This window comes from Polyodon spathula, chromosome 10 (assembly GCF_017654505.1).
Source record: "Polyodon spathula isolate WHYD16114869_AA chromosome 10, ASM1765450v1, whole genome shotgun sequence".
In the NCBI taxonomy this organism is placed as follows: Eukaryota; Metazoa; Chordata; class Actinopteri; order Acipenseriformes; family Polyodontidae; genus Polyodon; species Polyodon spathula.
The window spans coordinates 13,952,038-13,973,661 of NC_054543.1; the positions used below are offsets into that span (position 1 = coordinate 13,952,038).

Genomic DNA, 21,624 nt, shown 5'->3' on the forward strand with positions numbered 1-21,624 from the left:
CAAATTTCCTGGAGTAGACCAGGGTTCAAAAAACTTTTTGCTTTAACCAATTTAGAATCCATGCCCCTTGTACAAAGTTTTAGTGCAATTGTAAGTTCAGCACCAGTTAGTACGGTAAGGCTTTCCTTCAGTTTTGGAGCGTGCAGAGGAATGATCACATGCTGCTTGAAAAAGTTTCCCAACAATGTTTTCTGACAGTTTTTGTAGAAACATGTTTCCATGCGTATGCTAGGGTTAAAGATGATCTTGGCAGTATAGACAGGTTCCTGGCTCTGATAACATCTCTTTTTTTTTCTTGCGGGATGGGGAGTCTTCACTGGATATTGCAGCGCAGTTAACATTTCCAAAGATTGCCCAAATACTGAAGAAATTCATCTTGATTTGGACGTGTAATGGTTTCTAACACTGCACATTTTCTTAGCCTATAGGAAATATAATCACATTTTCAACAAAATAAACACAAACTAAAACAAAACGTTGCTATGGTATGGACACCTTGACCTTTGAAAGGGTTGTGCTCTGGTGTGATAAAACAAACCCCACCGGCTCTTAACCCTTATTCACTGTGCAGTCTTCCTGAATTCATTACATTATACAGTACTGCATCTAAATTGTTCTATGTGAAAACAGTAGCCTTTTTAGTATTTATTACATTTTATAATTCAAAATGTTTATATGTTAAGGGATGTTGTTACTGTAAAAAAAAAAAAAAGTACTGTAAGTGTTTGAATGTTTAAGTGGTTAAATCAAATAGATTAGCCTTGCACCGAATGTACCATGTTGCTGGTGTAAAAATAATCCATAGCTCTCTGGACAGCATTGTTACCACTGCATAATACAGAATGTTAACCTGAACAAACGATTCAGTTCTAGGGGTAAAGGTTTCAGTAGTAGTGTTTTTAGTGATGTCCAGGTGAACAGCTGTCTGTATTATATATAGTATGTTAGAGGATACCAAAGCACACCATGTGCTGCAATTACTGTACTCCAGTAATGTTACGGTATGTCGCAGTGTTTACAAACATAATCACAAATGCCCATTAATTCAAGGGTCTTTTATTCAAGTTCAGTCATGTACATCAGAATTAAGCTTTGCCCATTACAACAGCATACAATACAGTTGTAGAAATACAGCATGTATGACCTGAACTTTGAATTGAACCTGTAATTTGAAAAATAGATTAAGTCAAGCCTATAATAATATGTTTAATTTTATATACCGCCTTTCGTAGTGGACCACCATCACAAAGTGCTTTACAGAGGTAGGCTGTGAACTGTTCTTTATATGCAGTTACCTACAATAGGACATTAAGTCCAGCCTAAACTACCCTGTTGATGCTTTCAAATTACAGATCCATTTTATACACAGAAAACAAAAACCACTACATTTAATACACTCTTCAGTAAGTGCAGATGCTGCTCTTTTGGAGTCATTTTTAAAGAAGATTTATAAATTTGACAAGTCTAGTCTATATAAAGGGACATATGGAAGACACAATGGCAGGATAGCCTAGGAGGTAGTGTTATGGGGGAAAAAAAAGAAAACATTTTTCAATGAAAAATATATTTATTATGTGTCCAAAAATACTTAATATTTTTTTCAGCTATTTTTAAAAATGTCATGCATTAAATGGGTTAAGGCAATAGTACAGTAGTAACAAGACCTTTTAGAAAATGTAAGTTTCTCAGAAGTCTACTTAAGTTGTTTTTATACTAGTGCAAATTGCAGGCTGGTATAAATGGAAATATATCATGATGTACACTAATATAAACAAGACTGCATTACTATTTTTCAAATTAAAAAATAGGACATTTGCAGTAACAAGTGCATGGTGTAATGCACACTTTAGAAAATGAACACAAATTCAGCAGATTAAAAAAAGCAGGAAACTACTGAGAACAAAAGTTTAACACTCCTCCCTACAACTATGTTGTTTCTTGCTGGTGTTATACTGTTACAATTATTACTCTCTCTCTCTCTCTCTCTCTCTCTCTCTCTCTCTCTCTCTCTCTCTCTCTCTCTCTCTCTCTCTCTCTCTCTCTCTCTCTCTCTCTCTCTCTCTCTCTCTCTCTCTCTCTCTCTCTCTCTCTCTCTCTCTCTCTCTCTCTCTCTCTCTCTATTGTATATATATATAATATATATATATCTATATATATATATAATATAGATATATATATATATATATATTTATATCTATAATCTCTACCTAAATTCTCTACCTTGGTCTGAAATTTGTTAGAAAAATATTTTCCATTCATCTCTGCTTGCAGATGATTCTTCTCTGCTTGCAAAGGTATGGAATGGATGTCTTTAAAAAAGTAGTTTAAGCATCAGGGCAAACTTTTCTTAATGTTTTAAATGTTACTTTTTAAATGATTTGCATTATATTATTAAATGTATGCTGATCTTGTAATAATTTTAAGTCACTCATTTTTAACAAAATGACTGCATAGAAAGTCACTGACAAAAGCCTTTTCTAAACAGTTTTATGCAACCACATGTTTTTTCCTCCTTCAATTTCACCTCAAATTTGAACATAAGAAAGATGTCTTGATTCAGTAAGATTTGGTTCAATGTATTTGGAAACATTTGGCTCAGATAACAATGTTCCCATTAAGAAACATTTTAAAAAGGGCCTAGTTTCTGGTCTCGAAAGGCTTTAAGCATGCTGATTCATAAGTTTAACGATTTGGTTGTACATGAGCTCTGGCGCATCCAGGCCCCAGATGAAGTCCAGGTGCTCCCAGTGTGGGATAGCCATGTGGTAGACCAGTTTGGGGATCTGGGTGAGGAGCACAGCCACATCTTTGGGGTCTGCCAGCGTGTCATGCCCCCCAGACCACAGGGCGGTCGGGACCTTCATGTCCCTTACATAGTACAGCGGGGGAGTCGACTGGAAAGAAAAAGATAAGAGGTTGTCTGTGGTTTATGAAGCCTAATAATGTATATTATGAAAAATAACGAATTTTCTACTGCACTCAAAAACCTCAAACTAATAATAAATTAGCCTTTTTTATCATGAACTTATGAGGTCATTAGGGTGTTTCCATTAGCTTAAGATCTCCCAGTAAGACCAAGGAGAAGGATGCCACATCTACAAATATTTGTAAATATTTTGATGAATGCAGTCAACTAAAGTGTAGCGTTTACTCCAAGTCTCAAAGAAGTACGATCTAGAGACCAACTCATGCACTGTGTATTTAGGCACTAAGAGATAGATGTACTAAAGTGTTGTGCCTGACGCAATAATCGCAAACCAGTTAAACGAGTCAGAAGTCTAGGGTGAAATTTACTAAGTTACCAGCAAATGTACTAGCAATGCAGTTAGCGACTTTTTTAGGGAATGCTTTGTGGCAGCAGTTTTTCTTTGCGGCTCAACCTTACATGAATATGTAAGCACGTTTTAAACAACTGCAATTGTTGCCGGCATTTCCCAGTCTGCTTTTTCTCATGCGTTGCCTGTTGTGCTCAATGCATTTTTGAGTACCTAATTTTCACTAAAGTCAGGGTGTACTTACAAGCTTTGAAAACAAATTTCTATGACATTTCTGGTTTTCCCCAGAGTGTTGGGAGCAACAGACTGCACACATGTGCCACTAACCCTTCCAGCTCATTCTGAGCATCTGTATAGGACCGTGATCAATTGTGTGTTAATTGTCTAGGCTACTAAGCAGGCAAAGTAAAAAAAATAATAATTAAAATAAAAAACCCTAAACTCATTTAGTTTCAAATTTAAAATAATATTTTATTCACATTGTACACCAATGTGTACAATGCAGCAGCATGATTTATTTTGTGTTACCTGCAAGCTAAAAGTACAAAACAAGCGTGCTAGGTATTCATTTGATTTTACTACTGTACTGTATCCTGTATAGGCCTACTGTACAGATTTATATTTTTACATAATATAATGTGTAGCTTACCCAAAACACATTAGTATTATTTCAGCACAATGATTTATATTTAAAATGCATCAAGAACTATAAAATGTATGTGTGTGCGATTTTATTGTTTTTAAACCTGACACCTCCTTATGTTGGACAAACATGTCCGGTTTAGCAAAGAGCTACTGCATGATTATGAAAGGCTTTTTGGGTGTAAAGGTTGGGGCCCCCATTATAGAATCTGATGGGATTAAACTGACTTTCATTTTATTATATTGTAACAGGGAGAGATCTGTGCTGACTCTGCTGGCGTGTTCACGGGCTGCAGGAAGAGGGCGTCAGTCGTCCAACAACCGCCTGTGAGTCATGGTAGTGACACGGGGAGGTGGGAAAGTGGGTGTGTAGACTTTCCCCCTCTCTGCATGGCCGAGAGGCGCGTCTTGGGAGATTGTTAGCCCTATAAATTAACGCTCCGTTGTTTCCTCAGGTCTGCCCACTTAGACGCAACGAGAGTGCGGAAGCTCTGATCCAGGACCGGGAATCAGGCGAAATAAAGAGAGTTTCATAGTGAGACAGAGAGAGCGGGGAACCCTTGGGCAGACCCCGGCGTATTGTGACAGAACAGGCTAGTTGGCCTACAGAGTAGGACGGTGATCCGGGACATGCGGGTAGCGACGACCGGGATAACGCTGCCGAGTGCAGCACCTTTTATTTGTAGTTTTATTACTGTTTTATTTTCCATTGTTCTTTTCGCCTTCTGTTTTCATTATTATTTCTTTGAGCACCTGCGAGTGCACTTGCTGTTCACGTACCAGCTGTGGTATTTCCGTGGTGCTGTCTATCATCGTTGATAGGCAGCCCACGGTCAACAGTGCCCTCTGCCGGAAAAAGCAAGAACTGTTTGAAAATAAAACTGGGCACCTGTGTGGTGTTTTCAAGTACACCTGTCTGTCTCCTAGTCAGTGAATTACCCACACCCCTTCCACATATATATATATATATAAAAATTATAACAAAACACACCTTACATAAACAGTTGTATCAACACATGAAAACATAAAAGAAACAACACATGGAAACAATAAAATAAAAAGGTCCTTATGTATCATTTAGGGGACTAAACTTCCCTCTCTCATTCACACTGTGGTAAGATTATACTACTCAACCTCTTCTGTGGAGAATACAACACCACCCAAAGACTTAGCTTTAATTTGGTTTACCTGGTTATAATGTGCCATGTTTCCTTTCCAGCCGTAGTCAAAAGCCGCAAGTTTCCCAGAATGGGCCATCTTAAAAATAAATAAATCACATATGCTGTCAAGACATAGTGCAGGTGAGTGGAGGACTGAACGACCACCACACCATTACAAAGGTCTAAGTTGTTGTGATTTATTTTTAGTATTACGGTATTACTAAAAGTAATGGCTAATGGCTAATTCCAATTAATACTACCAAGATTGCCACAACAGACACAACAAAGTAAAAATAATCCCAATGGTGCCATTTTTCCACATGGGTTTACATATAAGACTCCGCTATCCAATTTACTGTGTAAAAGTAATGTTTCTATAAAAAAGTCATGTATTCTAATAAGAGTAATGAATGTGCCCCATCTTTGGAATTGAAAGGTTTAGAAGTGTCTGCTTGAAGTTATAGATTAAATTGTTGTTGGACTGTAAAATAACACCCAAAGTTTAGTTCTCCTTAAGGCCAATTAGCACAGGCTTCAATACACAATGCTTCTCCTGGGGGCTTAACCATACAGTGCAACACTAATAAGCTTCCCTACCTCACTTCAGAACAACTAGTCTTGAAGAATCTTTCCAAAGCAATGAAATAGGTTAGTATGCAGGACAACTAATGGTCGAAGTAGAAACAAACATAAACATAGTAGAAACATCACATAAAACAGGTTAGAAACTACACTTTTACTAAATCGTTTATAATAAAAACTACCCCTTTAAGATTAGCCATGAAAAAGATTTTAAAAAGTAAAAGTAAAATTCACAGTACACCTAAAATGCATTCAACAGAAGCTTAGACTGCCAGAGCTATAAGAATCCTATGAATCTAAAGGAAGGTGTACCTGTCTCCAGTGAAGCATGTTCTTCACGGACGTACCAGCAGGACAGTGTGTTGTGTACACTGGGGTACGAGTCTAGAGAACAAAACAAGCTGTATTAGAAATGCATGACCCACATCTATAAGACACTCCACCTGGCAGACCCAAAACAGCGTCTATTATGCATGATCAAACAAATATTTTTGGAAAAGCAAAGTTCAGCTCTATCCTCGCAAGTCTGCACTTACCATGTTTAGGTTTTTCTCATCAAAACCACAAAGGACAAAGAAAATGTTCCCACATAGGACATCAAGTGGCTCATGACTACAGAATCCAGTAGCAAACCACTTTATCAAGGAACTCTGGGGGAAAAACACCTTCTTTCCAAACAGCTCCTATGGATTAAGAAGAACAGAACACAATACTGCCTTTAACATCTACAGTGCTTGTATAGTAAGAATAACAATGACAAAAAAAGCTGACATTCACAAGATTGCTTAATTCATAATACAATTATGTTACAAGTAATTTTCAGGACATGCAAGACAGCAGGTTTAAACAAAACTGACATCAGGGGTTTGGTTGACATTACTGATCTTTTAGAAACTGCCTCAAAGAGAATAACTTTGCCCTGGTTGTTGATGGTTGCCCTGCACCTTACTGACTGATAGAACAAATTAGAAACATATGCAACATAGTCTCAAAGATATTCAGTGCTCCCTCGCTATAACACGGGTCTCGGATCAGACGATATGAGCGTTGTAACCGAGTGTGTTATAAACAGGGGGGGTGGTCACCGCGGGACACAACACCCAATTGACAAAAACACAAAATAAAATAACTCCCTCTTTATACAGAACATATAATGAAGCAAAAGTGTAACTTTCTGTGAATTAAACATGCATAAAGCATCATGTAATCAACGCTCTATTCTTTACAAAAACAAAAAAGGTAACATACCCCACTTGTGGATCATTTTAATTAACAGTTGTTAAACTAAACGGCAGTCAGGAGTTCAGTTCGAAGTGACAGACAAGCAAACCAAGTGCGAGAAGGATAACGAGTCGGGAGAGGGGAAGAGGGAATGGGCTCGCCCCAGGTTCGGCTGCCGAAGCGGAGCTGAAGCGTCTCGTCTCCCATAGAAAGCTGCAGCTCCTCTTGCAGCAAAAAAGTAAATACATTAGAATAGATAACCACGTAACAGGTCTAATATTTACTTAGTTATAAAAGGAATAAGATGTCTGTGTTATAAATAGGGCTTTTGTTTTTCAGGTTTTATTAATTGTATTTTGTGCTTATTTTTACCTATTTTCGAGTTTCATGCTTGAGTGTTTGTTTTTTTTTCTGTCAAAATATGTATTTAGTAGTAACTCAACAGTACTTGCCCACTTAAGTTGTACCTTATTTCCTTTGCTATCTTCCACAACGAAATCCCTGCGGTCACTGGCACATTCTTCTGGCATTTTTGTGTGTATCTTAACTGTAATACATCTTTAAATCCTGCTAATAAGCCTCCATCCTGATTGTAATCTCGTTATAAATCTTGCAAGTGGAGTCTCCAATAGAAATGTCGGAATGTGCCGTCACTCAGTAGTTGGGGCGGGTTTAAAGTATTCAGAACGAATCAATGATAGATGCAAGTCAAGAAAGTGGGACATTGCCCAGCAGCACTGGGAAATATATTTATTATTGTTTTTGTAGTTGGTTTTATTTTTGAATGGAATTTCCACAGTTTTTCTGGTGTTTTCCAGTGTTTACTGGCTATCCACTGATTCCATTTTGTTTGTACCCGGGGTGTTATCAGTTAAAACCGAAAATCAGAAGCCCTGATTATCAAGTGCCAGACCAGATTTTCTTCAGTTCAGATATTGTATCAAAAGGGAGACAGAAACAGAAGTTAAACTGAGAAGTTATTTACAATTTGAACCAGGTAATGCATTTACTGTAGAAATATTAAATATTATCACTTGTATAGGGAATTGGGGGGACATGCTGTAGAAGCATTATATCCGAGGCACATTATAACCGAGAGCCTTATAGTGAGGGAGCACTGTACTATTAACATCAGTAAAAGCTTATTAATTTAGTAAACTCATAGGTCCATATTTTCAAAGCGTTTACTCCAGTCTTTAATAAACTCCTGTTTTTTCAAAGCGGTAAAACACCTGTTTACTTTACAACACCAGAACCAAAAGAACTAAGTCATGTATTTCAAGTTATTTTAAGAGCTCTTAAGGTGTTTTGTTTTTCATTTTGTAATATTAATGCGATTTTTTTTCCTTTTCCCAAAAATAGGAGCAAGATGGAGGAAACGCTTTGTAAATATGGCCCATAAAGTCTTGCTAGTAATTTGTATGCAGGATGTGTGAAGACTTACCCAGGCCAGGAACTCTGGAAAAATTGACAGTTTTTTCATGGGGCTCGTAGAAAAGGAAATTGTAGCCACAGGAGCCAGGGCAAAAAACATCTTGATCTTGCTTGCCAATTCTGGCATGGTAGAGAAGGCTATAAAAGCTGTGATGTGTTTAAAAAAAAAAAAAAATTGTACATAAGTAAAAGGTGCAATTATATATATATATATATATATATATATATATATATATATATATATATATATATATATATATATATATATATATATATATATATATACACACACACACACATACAGAGCCTTGCAAAAATATTCAGACCCTTCCTATGGTGTTCCATTTTGTGAAATTACAAAATGATGCATACACATTTTTGTAAACTTAATACTTTATTCAACACTTGAATGCTCAAACTGAAGACTTCTAAGGGTAAGATAAGTTACAGTAAATGTCAGCAAAAACTAGAGAAAAAACTGAAATATGTTTATTGCATAAGTATTCAGACCTGTCAACTCAATATTTGATGGATGCACCTTTGGCTGCAATTACAGCTGCACGTCTTTTTGGGTAAGTCTCTACCAACTTTGCACACCGGCTTGGTGCAATTTGTGCCCATTCTTCTTGGCAGGTTTGCTCAAGCTCTCTCAAGTTGCTTGGGGATCGCTTATGGACAGCAGTTTAAATCTTTCCACAGATTCTCAATAGGATTCAAGACAGGACTTTGACTGGGCCACTTAAGGACATTCACTTTCTTATTCTTATGCCACTCCAGTGTAGCTTTGGCCTTGTGCTTTGGATCATTGTCCTGCTGAAAGGTGAATTTTCACCCCAGTCTTTAGCAGACTGAAACAGGTTTTCCTCTAGTATTTGCCGGTACTTTAATCCATCAATTTTTCCTTCAATCCTAACAAGCTTTACAGTCCCTGCTAAGAAGAAGGAGCCCCATAGCATGATGCTGCCAAAACCATGACTGTAGGGATGGTGTTGACTGAGAGATGTGCTGTGTTGGGTCTGCACCAAACATAACACTTGGCATTTAGACCAAAAAGTTCCAATTTGGTCTCCTCTGACCACAACACCTTTCGTACATTTTTGCAGGATCACTCAGGTGCTTTGTTGCAAACCTTATGCGGGCTTTGAGATGGCTTATTTTTAGTAATGACTTCCTTCTTGCCACCCTGCCATACAGTCTACTTTTGTGAAGTGTTCTGGATATTGGTGACTGATGCACATGTTCTCCCATCTCAGCCATTGAACTCTGTAGCTCTTTCAAAGTTGTCATTGGCCTCACAGTGGCATCCCTCACCAGTTTCCTCCTTGCCCGGCTGCTCAGTTTGGAGGGACGGACTGATCTAGGCAGTGTCTGGGTGGTACAATGCACCTTCCATTTCTTGATGATTGAGTAGACTGTGCTCACAGGGATATTCAGAGAATTCAATTTTTTTTTGTACCCTTCTCCTGATCTGTGCTTTTCAATGACTTTATCCTTGATTTACTTTGAAAGCTCCTTGGTTTTCATGGTTGAGTCTTTGCTTGAAATTCACTACCTGACCAAGGAACCTCACAGAGACAGGTGTTTTTATTCTGAAATCATGAGAACCACTAATATTGCACACAGACAGAGGCCATTCAACTAATTGTGTGGCTTGTTAGGGTCATTTTGTGCACCTGAATTAAGTTAGGTTTGCCACAGCAAAGGGTTTGAATACTACCATGCATAGAACAAACGGCTTTCTAGATGATTTAAGTGTTACTAATGTGCTGTTCTTCACTGTCATCATCAGTTAATTCAGGTTTCATTATAACATCATGTTAGGGCTGTAACTTATCTATCTGTGAAAGTCACTATCGTGTTTTGTTCAACCTCAGTTCCACTTACCTATGGTAGTGCCCTGGGAGTGCCCCACATAGTAGATCTGCTCCTGCCCTGTACTCTTGGTAATGAAGTTTATCACTGCAGGGAGGTCCTTTTTAGCCATTTCATCATAGCTAGATAAAAAAAGAAAAGGTTTGCTCACAGTTTCTGAAATATACACTTAAACTGCACTGTCAATGAACAGCTTACTGACATTCATTACACACCACTTACTGTTAAATATCAGGCTTTTGTGTTAATTATTTGTACTAGGTCTTCTATGCTTTATAACTAACTTAAAACTAAGGTCTTTGTGTTGGACAGTACACTTTTACACAATTGTTTACTAAAAATCTGCACATGTAGCAGCCGCAGAGGTCCTGGACAGCAGTGTGTTTGCCTCATTACCTGAAAGCCCAGTACGCATCCTCGTCGGGGCTCAGCGTCACATGTTTTGTGGACCAGGTGTTGCCCCGGCTGTTGCCAATCCACACATCGTAGCCGGCGTCGGCGAGGATGAAAGCCAGGCTGGAGTTGGGCAGGTTGGTGATCCAGTTGCTCCCGGCTGCCAGCAGACCATGCTGGAGGAATGCCACAGGCCTCAGCTCTACAAACAAAATGTTAACACTTTAATATAGAAAATAAAATACTATTTGCTATAATGTGTATTATAATGTTGTCTGTTTTAGCTCGGGAAACAAAACAGGTTTAAAAAAGGCAGTGTTTTTTTATTTTGCTATACCGAGAACATTTTATTGGAAACACCTAGAGTAGAGAGCTAATATTTTCATCAAGGGATTGATAGCAGGTCAATTATGGATGCATTCATTCTGAAGTACACATTTAATAAATCTTTTTTAAAAAAAAAAAAAAAAAAAAAAAAAAAAAAAAAAACAACCTTGTTAAACCATTTAAAACACATGGAACACCTTTAAAATTCTGAACCTCAAACTATACAAATGTCTACTTCTTACCAGCAGAGGAGCTAACTGACTATCTAGTACTGTAGCTCTACATATGTTGGAAACTGTGGTTTCCTATGAACACCACCAAGATTTTTGTTGCATTGTACAACTTAAGGAAAAAAAAAAAGAAAAATTAAAAAACCTGCAACAATGTATGACACGTGTTTTCCAATATCATGAGGTACCATGGTAAAATAAATCAGCACAACCTACATCTACTGCATGTACATGTAAAATTGTTTGACAATTTGCACCTCCAATATACTGTATATCCTTGGACGTATGCCTTAAAATCTAGTTTAAAAAAAGGGAGTTTGGTAAAGATATAAATTGCCTGAGCAAACTGTGCCCTTTCTCACCCTAACTGAACTAAAGAAATCGAATGAACCACGATTCACTGGAGATTACAAACTCAAGTTAGCCCTGGGCGGTCTGACAAACAAACAAAAACAAATCCTTGGCCTACATTTTTAATGGCAAAGACAAACCCCACAAATCATCCTGATTAGATTTTCCTGGGAAGGTTCAGCTAGAGTGCATGGAAAGATTTAGATTGACAACGCTAACATTACCCAGCGGCACAGGGATACACCTCCAGGATTTATACACAGCAAACTTATTCATATTCAGATTTACTGTTATTGAGTAGAATGGGCGAAGGAGACTGGTAATCCGCACTGGAATTTGTTTTTGTTTGATTATTGTTTCTCAAAATCAGCACCCTAAGACACCTTGGTGTGAAGGGTCCAATATCAAATTAAAAGTATTTATTATAATAATCAGAGAATAGTTTGGACTGGCAGACTCGAAAGGTTACATTGTAACATGATTTGAATGGAATGAAGAAGGCTGTTCAGACCCAATACATAGGATTCTCCACACAATCTTAAATCAAATTCAAAGTCAAAGTCAGGTATAGAAAAAAGATATATAATCACTCAGCATTGAAGTAAGAGTCCAACACAATAAAATAGTAAGGTAGTGTAAAAAGGAATTATAATGACTTTTGAAGCTACTTGCCCTCTAAACCTTTCCATATGCAGTCTTTTATAGTAGTAAGAAGAGTTAGGTGTTTTTTTTTTTTTTTTTTTTTTTTTTTTTTTACCAGCTAAAGCAACCCTACACAGGCAAAATCACACAGAGCCTTTTGCCATCATAGTTTATAAGGGTTTGTTTTTGAGGGCTGGCAGTTGACCTAATCTGACAATAAGAAAGTGGCTTGGTTCCAAATCTCAATCACACTGGTTCTGGTGGTGGTCATGCCTATGAAAACAGAAGTGGGCCCAGGAGAGTACATTCATGTGCTTGAATTGAGGCAAACAGTAAATCAGTAAAATAAAGCCCAACTGACTTCCACGTCTCTTTCTTTGCTTTTTTTTTTTTTTTTTTAGTGGTCGCTAATTATTTTTATTGTTTTCTCCCCAATTTAGTAATGTCTAATTCTTTATTAATTTATTTAGGCTCAGCCCACCACTACCAACCCTGTGCTGACTCTAGAGGGGCGAAGACGAACACAGGCTGTCCTCTGAAGCGTGTGCTGTCAGCCGCCCGCTTCTTTACACACTGCAGACTCACCATGCAGCCACCCAGTGCTACAGCGTCTGAGGACAACACAGCCCTGGGCAGCTTTGAGGCAAGCCTGCAGGCACCCGGCCAGAACACAGAGGTTCCTGGTGTATGGTGAGCTGAGGACACCCTGCCCAACCTAGCCCTCCCTCCCCCTGGACGGCGCTAGACAATTGAGCGCAGCCCATTGGGAGCTCCCATCCTCGGCAAAGAAATATCCTGGACACAAACCGGCAACGTCCAGACTATAGGGTGCATCCTGCACTCCACTCGGGAGCCCCTGTTTGCTTGCTTTTAACTAGGTTCTCAAACCCATATACAAGTTTACTGTAAATGTGCTAACTAATTCAATGCAAAGCTCTATCTGCATCATCTACTGATTATCTGCATACTATCTACTCTAGCCTCATGGTGTTACAGCTCTAAAGTGACTCATTTTATCACAGCAGGAGCTGAATATTTGTGAGGGGGCCAGGATAGGAATGACATATAAATCAACAGCTTTGCTTAATCAAAGTGTAGGAGTTTGCTTAAGGCTTCAATGCAAGTGTAAACTAAATACACATACTGTGACTGATTTGGACTTTCTAAAGATTGTCTTGCAAGGCAGCATAGTGTTGTGTCAACAAAAAGTATAATAATCAGTACTAAAGCGCAGAACATTCACAGTATAGACATGGGAAAAGCACAGTAAACAGTACAGAAACTGTGGTACACTTAAATGTATATACATAATTTTTTGTGTTTTACCAAGGCCAGGCTTGTAACCTAGACCTGCAATAAAGTTGGGTTTGTTACTGTACTCCGTTGTAGATTTTCATCGACCCTTATAAATTGATTAGAGCGCTAGTGTAGTTCTTCAGAGGCAATATCTGGTGTGTCAGCTCCCTGCTCAGATTCATTTACCATCCAACTGTACACTGTACATTTAAACAGGCACAATGCCAATGTCAGTTTGATGTCTCAAGGAATGAGGCTCAAGGAATTAAGCTGGCCTTCAGAAGTCTAACAATGTAATTTTGATTCCCTACAGGGATTTTAAATCACCATGAGAAAAATCAGAGTTGCCAGCTCTCATGGACACAGGGTCATATTCCTTGAAAAGGAAAAAATCCCCTTTTTTAGATATCCCTGGCTACAGCATAGAGTCTGAAGGCGCATACATGTTCATGTTATTGAATTCAGTAAAGTGCAACAGCTTTTTCACTACTTGCATCTTCACAGTTTATTTTTCTTACAGTCTATATACACACACACTACATACAGTACCTACATGAAATCCACTAAATAGTGCAAGAATACATGCTCCTCCCATCTTGTTGTTTTGCCTTTTATCAGTCCATCATTAATGATCATTTGATCTTATTACACACACAAAGTAGCCTATCATGACCATGACATTTTTGGTAACATGTGTTGTGATCTGCTAATGTATAAATTACAAACTTATCGTTTGTTATAAAAATACGATTAGTAAATTACAGTCACTGATTCCCCATTCACTGAACTAGACTAATAATCTCAGACTGCCTACCATACCTGTGAAACTAGCTGCGATAGAGGCTGACAGGCTTACTCGTACCTTTGGATCCCTTGTTTTTTATTCCATATGGTATTCTGTTAACACTCAGGATATAGCCGTCCTCCGTGACAACTTCGTGTTCCTCAGCTGGATACCCCCAATAGGAAATAATCTGACTCTGCCGGATGTAAAGAGAAATCATTTCATTAGCATTTTAAGAGGAATGGACAACAAGTTAGCAGGCTGATGCAGAATGGAATATGCTTAGCCAATGAACGACATTATCTTTAGACCACAGATACTGGGTCATTCCAGTATCTCTGGTGGAGCAAATTCAGGGGAGGCGTTTCCTACATTTGTGGTTGAGGATACATACTGTAAACAACATATCCAGTGTTGGTGCGTGCTTGCAAGAGACGAGCTGTGCAACTTATACCTCACATGAGAACACGTGTGAAGGTGGTAAAAAAAGCCTGTTTTGATTAACCTAATTTTCTTCTATGTGGGGCCTAGATAAATAAGTGTAATTTTAAATCTTGTTTCAAGACTTTCCAACAAAAAATTATGAACTGATGTTTGAGTTCAAGACATCCCCCTTAAGCTTCAGGTGTAATGACCCTACTGTATTGTGATGTCGGTCTGAAAATATAAATTGGACGCCAGTACTCTGTCAACAAATACCCCTATTTTTGGAATATCCATCAAGCAAAGGGTATATGATTTACAATATTTAAAAAACATTATGTTACAGTACTTGTAAAATACTGGAGAGTCCAAGGGAAATAATGAAGTCTAGATTACCTACTACATGCCTTTTTACATCACGGTAGTTCCAAATGCATTAACAGTCTCAATCTTAACCCCAGGGGTAAAAATCTCTTCCTCCCCCAAGTTCTGGTTATGAAGAATCCAATCCCGAAACTATAAATCCCACAAGATAGACAAGTGGTGTGCAGCCTGCCCATAAATTATTAAATTCACTGCAATTTCTCAGTCCCTTTGGGGCATCAGTGCGGCTGTTCCACTTAGGGAAAAATCCACTAGTAATTTCCATCAGTTGTTGATGTACCACCGTTGACAGGCTACATCAACTGTGAACGGTTGTGTGTGAAAATGTGCTAGGATTTACTTACTAAAAAAATTAAAATAATCCTACTGAATATATACTGAGTGTACAAAACATTAGGAACACCTTGCTAATATTGAGTTGCACCCCCTTTTGCCCTCAGATCAGCCTCATTTAGACTCTGTTAGGTCTTCAGCTGCCATACCCCATTTGTGTCAAGATACAACGAGTTGTGCATTCTTTTATAGGTCTTTTTACACCAATGTTGTACTGGACTGTCAGTTGACTAACTGTAGCCTGTCTGTTGCCCTGCACAATTCATGTCAGCCTCCTTTGGCCTCTTTCATCAATGAGCTGTTTTTGACCACTGGCCTGCCGTTGGCTGGATGTCCTTTGGGTGGTGGACCATGCTTGATACACACGGGAAACTGTTGAGTGTGAAAAACCCAGCAGCATTGCAATTCTTGACACACTCAAACCGGCGCGCCTGGCACCTACTACCATACCCCGTTCAAAGGCACTTAAAGCTTTTGTCTTGCCCATTTACACTCTGAATGGCACACATACACAATCCATGTCTCAATTGTGTCGAGGCTTAAAAATCCTTCTTTAAACTGTCTCCCCTTCATCTACACTGATTGAAGTGGATTTAACAGGTTACATCAATAACGGATCATAACTTTCACCTGGATTCACCTCGTCAGTCTATTTCATATAAAGAGCAGGTGTTCCTAATGTTTTGTACACTCAGCGTAAATTGTGCACTTTACAACTTAAAAAGCTGACTGCTTTGAAAAGCTTGTGGGAATGTGTCACAGACAGTAACTGGCCAAACAGACTTACCTGAAGAAAGAAAAGAGCCTATACAGACTGTTAGTAAAGGAAGGGTTATAAAGAAATGTAAAAACAAATTACTGCAGCTCTAGACAAGACCACATTTCTATGAAATATGCCATTTAGCATATTGGTTAAAACAACAACAACAAAAAGGAACATTTATGTAATCTACAAATCTACACTGTAACACAGACAAACATGAATATTATGATACATATCTAGTTTCCATGTTAATACCTCTTTCCACTTTTAATAAAGGGGTCCCAGAGAAAAACACTAACAGATCTAATATACAGGGATACTTCACTTTTTAATATGTAAAGTATCCCTTTAGTGGCTGGCAGTATTAAGTTCCATCTCTGATGTTGTATTTAGAAACACTAGGACCAACTGTAAGCCCGTTCATCACATGCAGTTACAGTATGTCTTGTGCTGAGATGTCACGGGGCGCACAAGGAAATAAACGCAAGATGTTAGCCATTAAAGCAGAACTCCCCACAGCACAGTTCCTTTCTTCAACTTTCTTATTGAGGACTATCATTACTTGCAGATGTAGGAAAAGGAAATGATCTCTCTGTGAAAGCGGTTGAAATTTTTTTGAAAGTCATATTTAGACCAGAGTGTGGAAACCTAATAACATATGGTTTACTTTCTAATATATATCAAATTTATGCTTGAACGTGAAATGTATGTTGCTTTATGTTCACATAGATCAAGATTAACATTGAAAATTGTAGTTTAAAAGTCTACTTGCCCATCTGTTTGATTATTTTTTTGCATACAATCTTTAACTCTTTCAGCACAAAAGAACATTACCAAAAACTACAATACTATCAGTACTGGTAAACAAAAATACCATGGGGAAAAATGTGATCCCTTTATTTAAATGTGTGTTAAATTTCCTAATTATTTTAAATACAACAGGAATATAACTGTTTTGAGGCAAGAACATGATTGTGGGACACTGCAGCTATAAATTTCTCCCTTCACAGATTGAATAAAAATGCTCAGATGCTCTTAATGCAATGACAGCTTGCTACCTCAAGAGGACCTCAGTGCTACTGCTTGCTTCACATGAGGTCATTTTGCAATAACCATGCTGTCCTTTTGTCCAGGGTTCTGGAGGTTAAAGCCTGACCAAAAATGTTCTTATTTAAAAAAATAAATAAAAAATAAAGGATATTGAGTAACAACTTGTACAAACACAGACAACAAGTAGTGGTGTGAATCCCAGAAGAAACTTGACCCCTGTTCTAAAAAAATTTCCACCATCGGTTGCAGGGATGTTGACAAAGACTGTTATTATTTGTGGTTGTGATCGATCTGGATTGAATGCAGAAGCCTGCACAACAGGGAATGTACTGTGCAGATAATACAAGTCATAGTTTCTGCATAAGTCAATCAAAACACAGTTCAGTACAGTGGACATACATAAATGTTTATTATTTTTTATTTTTTTGTTAAAGTTCCTTTTACTAGAACAGCCTGTGTAACGGATTCGGTCTTGCGACAATAATGATTGCAGTCATAAGAATCAACATTCATTACTCGCATATCCAAAATATATTGGACTTCCTCTTTTTTTGATAGCGATAAAGGTCATGATCTTGGGCAATTCCACTGTAACTGACGCAACTTTTAGAGCAGAAATGTAGTGTTTCTTGGTCTCAAACAGTACTACCAAAAAGGGAGACTGGCCAAACTAGTTTTACCAATGGATAAACCTAAAAACTGTAAATAACTTTATTAAAACAAAAACATTTTGGGGAAAATGACATAACATAAAATTGACTAACAAAATAAGTCTTTAAATCCATTCAAGTCTTTATCCTAAAATAAGGCCCTGTAACTGATGTAACCATTCTCAAAAATGCATGGATGTGAATACCATGCAAGCTGAAGCCTTCACAAAGTTGAAGTATCTGCAGAAGTTGTGATGCTTTCTTGAAAGGCATATACTCCCCAGGTATTCACAAGTACTGGTGCATCAGTCCTTTTGAGAACATTTGAAGCAGGATACCACAATACATCTCTTTGCCTAGGCCACTTCCAGCCACCTTTGCATGGATACAAAACACTGACAAGCATCTGGGAGGGGGGCTGTCATGGCTTCTTCAGCTATGCCAGGGTAACACTTGCCTTCATACATAACAATGCAGAACTCATTTACTACCAATTCAATTATTTTCAATAGATTCTCTGCCACAGCTGTTTTGTTTTAATTTGCTGAAGCTTGCTCCACAATGCCAAACACACTGACCACTTTCCAGTCAGGTTTAATTTGTTCCAGAAATGGACCTACTGTGCTGACCTCAAGTTCAGTGTTGCTAAACCTTCCTACAGGCTACAGAAAAAGTCTATATGTCAGTAAACAACAAAAAAAAAACAAAAAAAAACATGGCGTGACTTACAATGTTCATGTTAACTTCAGGATCCAGATCTCGCTCGAAGGTTTCTTCACACTGCACAGCCCCGTGAATTAACAACACCACACCAAGGAGTAGCCATGCCATCTTTGGTCTTCAAAGAAAGAAATGTCAAAGCAAAATTAAAAAAAAAAAAAAAAAAAAAAAAAGTATTTTGGCAGTAGGCCTAGTTTTCATTATGGAGTGTGTACACCTGTTTGTTACTACAGCACATCCAGAACATTTTTTAACAGACCCCCTCTAAAACAGGCTACTGTACCCCTTCCCATAACATGGGATGCCTGACAGCTGCCTGAAAGCACCAAACCCAGCTCAAAGGGTGTGCTGCTTCTCCAGCTCAGATAAATGATCCAGTGTTTAAATAGTGCACACCTCCCTTACGTGCTGGTCAGAACCAGTATTATGCTATAAAAATATTTATAGGGAGTAATGACAGGTGCCCCGAAATCCAGGTGTTGCTTATCAAATGCAAACAGACCAGACCTTACGGTCACATCAATGCTTATAAAAATTGATTAATGATAATGGCAAGCAGTTGGTACCGACAGTACTACCTGCATAAGCGTGGTTAATGATGCTTAGAGAAACTTGACCATCCCATCACTATGAGAGATTTATATCATAACTTCAAATACTACCCAATCATTAAAAACGTTGGAACTGGTAAAAATATAAATAAATAAATAAATACAGCCCAGCAGAAGGCTTTAAACTACTTTATATCCTTATCTATTAGGACAGATTACAGTATGCTACAAAGCAGTGGATACTGTGTTTATTTTAAACAATGGAAGTTGGATTAAAGACTAGAACACATTTTAAAAAGGCAAATTATAACAACATCTAGCATGAATAACAGTTTAGAGAAGAAACACGTAGTTATGTCTAGAGCAGTTTGTCAGCTGATAACCAGTATTCCATTCACAAGGCAGGGCATACAAATCCATTATACCTGCCTGTATTCTATGCCCCCTCCTCGTCATACCCCCATCTCCCTGCATAGTCAATGGCGAAATACCGTTTTTATTGAAGTGAAAACGCTATTTCTGCTGGTTGTCCTAACCCTAACCCTAAACCTAACTGTACCAGTTTCATAATTGTTATTGTTAAATGTACATGAAAACTGGCGGAAATGACAGAGGGTTGCATTTTGTTCTTGTATAACTATCAAGTCACGCGTCGATGCTTTTTACAAAGCACCGATACAACATACACGATACTGTATCCATTCACAACAATGCATTTACCGTTTACACGACAGTACTGTGGAAAATAATATGCCAACTGTCAACCTTTCAATAATTCAGACATCCACCGACCTGTCAGTTTGATTTACCAAGATCAACAGAAAATATCAGTCGCCACTGACAACTGAATCTTTTCGCTGAATATCCCGTAACCTTTGTATTATTAGCAAATGAAATACACTTTACTTAATAAATAGTTTAACCCTACTACGCCTTTACATTAAAAACTTCCTCTAACCGTACAGCTGATAACATTCTTGCAAGTATCAAGTTCCAAGCCAATAGCACCAAGTCACGAGATAACTAACCTCAATACATTTACAAATTAAGCAATACATAGTATCATTTATAAAAGTGACATTTAAACTACCGAACGCTGTTCACACTGAAAATCACACGATTGTTTTATTTTAATTAATTTAATTTACTTTAAAGATTCTCACGGCGGATTGTCCTCAAGAAATCGGCAGATCGACGTATTAACACAAAACAGGTGATGTAAGCAAAAGTTCCGTCTCCTATTGGTGGAAACAAAAAAGTAATTCAGGAAAAATGATGTATATATATATATATATATATATATATATATATATATATATATATATATATATATATAATATAAAGACATCATTTGATATATATATATATACAGAAATGCAACAAAGTAATCTATATATAGTACTGATATTTCGCGTCTATAAATTAATTCCCATTGTCACGTGATACTCAAGAATTAGTGACGTCGAAGGTGGCAAAGAGCAATGTGTGCACAACTGTGATACGGTGGAAAATCAAATAATTTGGATCGACAATGTAAAACAGTTTTGTAAAATCTTAAATTAGCTAAAGCAACACGGGTAAATTGGGTGTTGAGGTACAGGTGATACCAGGTTTATCTTAAAAACATTTAATAGTCAGTTCTAATATTATTATGTTTATATTTTTTAGCTGCATAGCATATCCTTGCTTATCTGATTTCTGTGCAGAAGATAGTAAGTAACTTTATTACCCTGTATCAGCTTCAGCGAGGATCTTGTCGCGTCTCTGTCAGATCACTAATAAAATAGAAGAATGACATTGCAGCACATTCACCTAGTTTTTTATTATTTTTTTTGTATTAGGGGGTTGAGCACCACAGGCTTAAGCAACCATATGATCACGCCCTCGGTGATCTCGTGCTGGATAATGATGTATTGCATTTACTTTCCACTGCATGTGTCTGATAAAGCAACAGAGCAGCTATAAATAGATACAAAAAAATGGAAATACCCTGTTAACGGGTTGTATTCATACTGTATCATTAATAAACCAGTCACTGTAATTAAACTTTAGTTTTGGAAATTATAAAAACTAAATCATTGTGTAACGTGTGACATTGTTTCTGTAAGGGATAATGTTAACATGATTAAATCAGCCATTATGATTACTTGGTTAAACAGGTAAAGTGCAAAACATTACACTAAAACATAAACTTAATACAAGCTCTTGTTTTTGGTTCAGTGATATTAAACCTCTATACTCTTATACCTCTCATAAATAATACATATTAAAATATGAATCCAATTGTTCCTTTGTTTTCCATTGCACTGCAACTATGGAGGTTGTAGGTACATTGATAATACATAAAGCATCCACAGTCCTACTGCTTTAAATAGTAATTCCGGATTAGGATGCAATAGCTTTACATGAAAATGTACATTTCTATGACAAACTAATATACTGCATTGTTTGTGAGCCCCATGGTGTAGAAATTACATCATTGGGCTGAAGAAATTGCGTGAGTCAAGATAGAGTGACCTTTTTGACAGTAAACTATGAACA

The 21,624-nt window shown here is 37.6% G+C and overlaps 1 protein-coding gene across 2 annotated transcripts; it reads right to left on the reverse strand.

Moving 5' to 3' along the window:
* Positions 1 to 2,214: 2,214 nt before the first annotated feature.
* LOC121321984 (lysosomal acid lipase/cholesteryl ester hydrolase-like) lies at positions 2,215 to 20,918 on the reverse strand. 2 transcript variants are annotated; one of them, XM_041261371.1, is made up of 10 exons: positions 20,813 to 20,918; positions 18,542 to 18,650; positions 14,288 to 14,405; positions 10,583 to 10,781; positions 10,199 to 10,308; positions 8,325 to 8,461; positions 6,196 to 6,342; positions 5,972 to 6,043; positions 5,106 to 5,174; positions 2,215 to 2,894 (listed from the first exon to the last, which is right to left on the reverse strand). In XM_041261371.1, the coding sequence occupies exons 2-10, from the start codon at positions 18,641 to 18,643 to the stop codon at positions 2,661 to 2,663; spliced, it is 1,188 nt and encodes a 395-aa protein (XP_041117305.1). In that variant the 5' UTR covers positions 18,644 to 18,650; positions 20,813 to 20,918; the 3' UTR covers positions 2,215 to 2,660. The 2 variants fall into 2 exon arrangements, with proteins under 2 accessions (XP_041117305.1, XP_041117306.1); XM_041261372.1 differs by lacking the exon at positions 20,813 to 20,918 and adding an exon at positions 20,232 to 20,317.
* Positions 20,919 to 21,624: the final 706 nt, after the last annotated feature.

Coding starts and splice junctions, on each gene's coding strand:
- LOC121321984 (XM_041261371.1), bottom strand. CDS start 18,643: ATGGCATGGCTACTCCTTGGTGTGGTGTTGTTAATTCACGGGGCTGTG. Junction 14,406..18,541: donor CTGAAGTTAACATGAACATT/GTAAGTCACGCC, acceptor TACATCCGGCAG/AGTCAGATTATTTCCTATTG. Junction 10,782..14,287: donor AAAAAACAAGGGATCCAAAG/GTACGAGTAAGC, acceptor TTTTGTTTGTAG/AGCTGAGGCCTGTGGCATTC.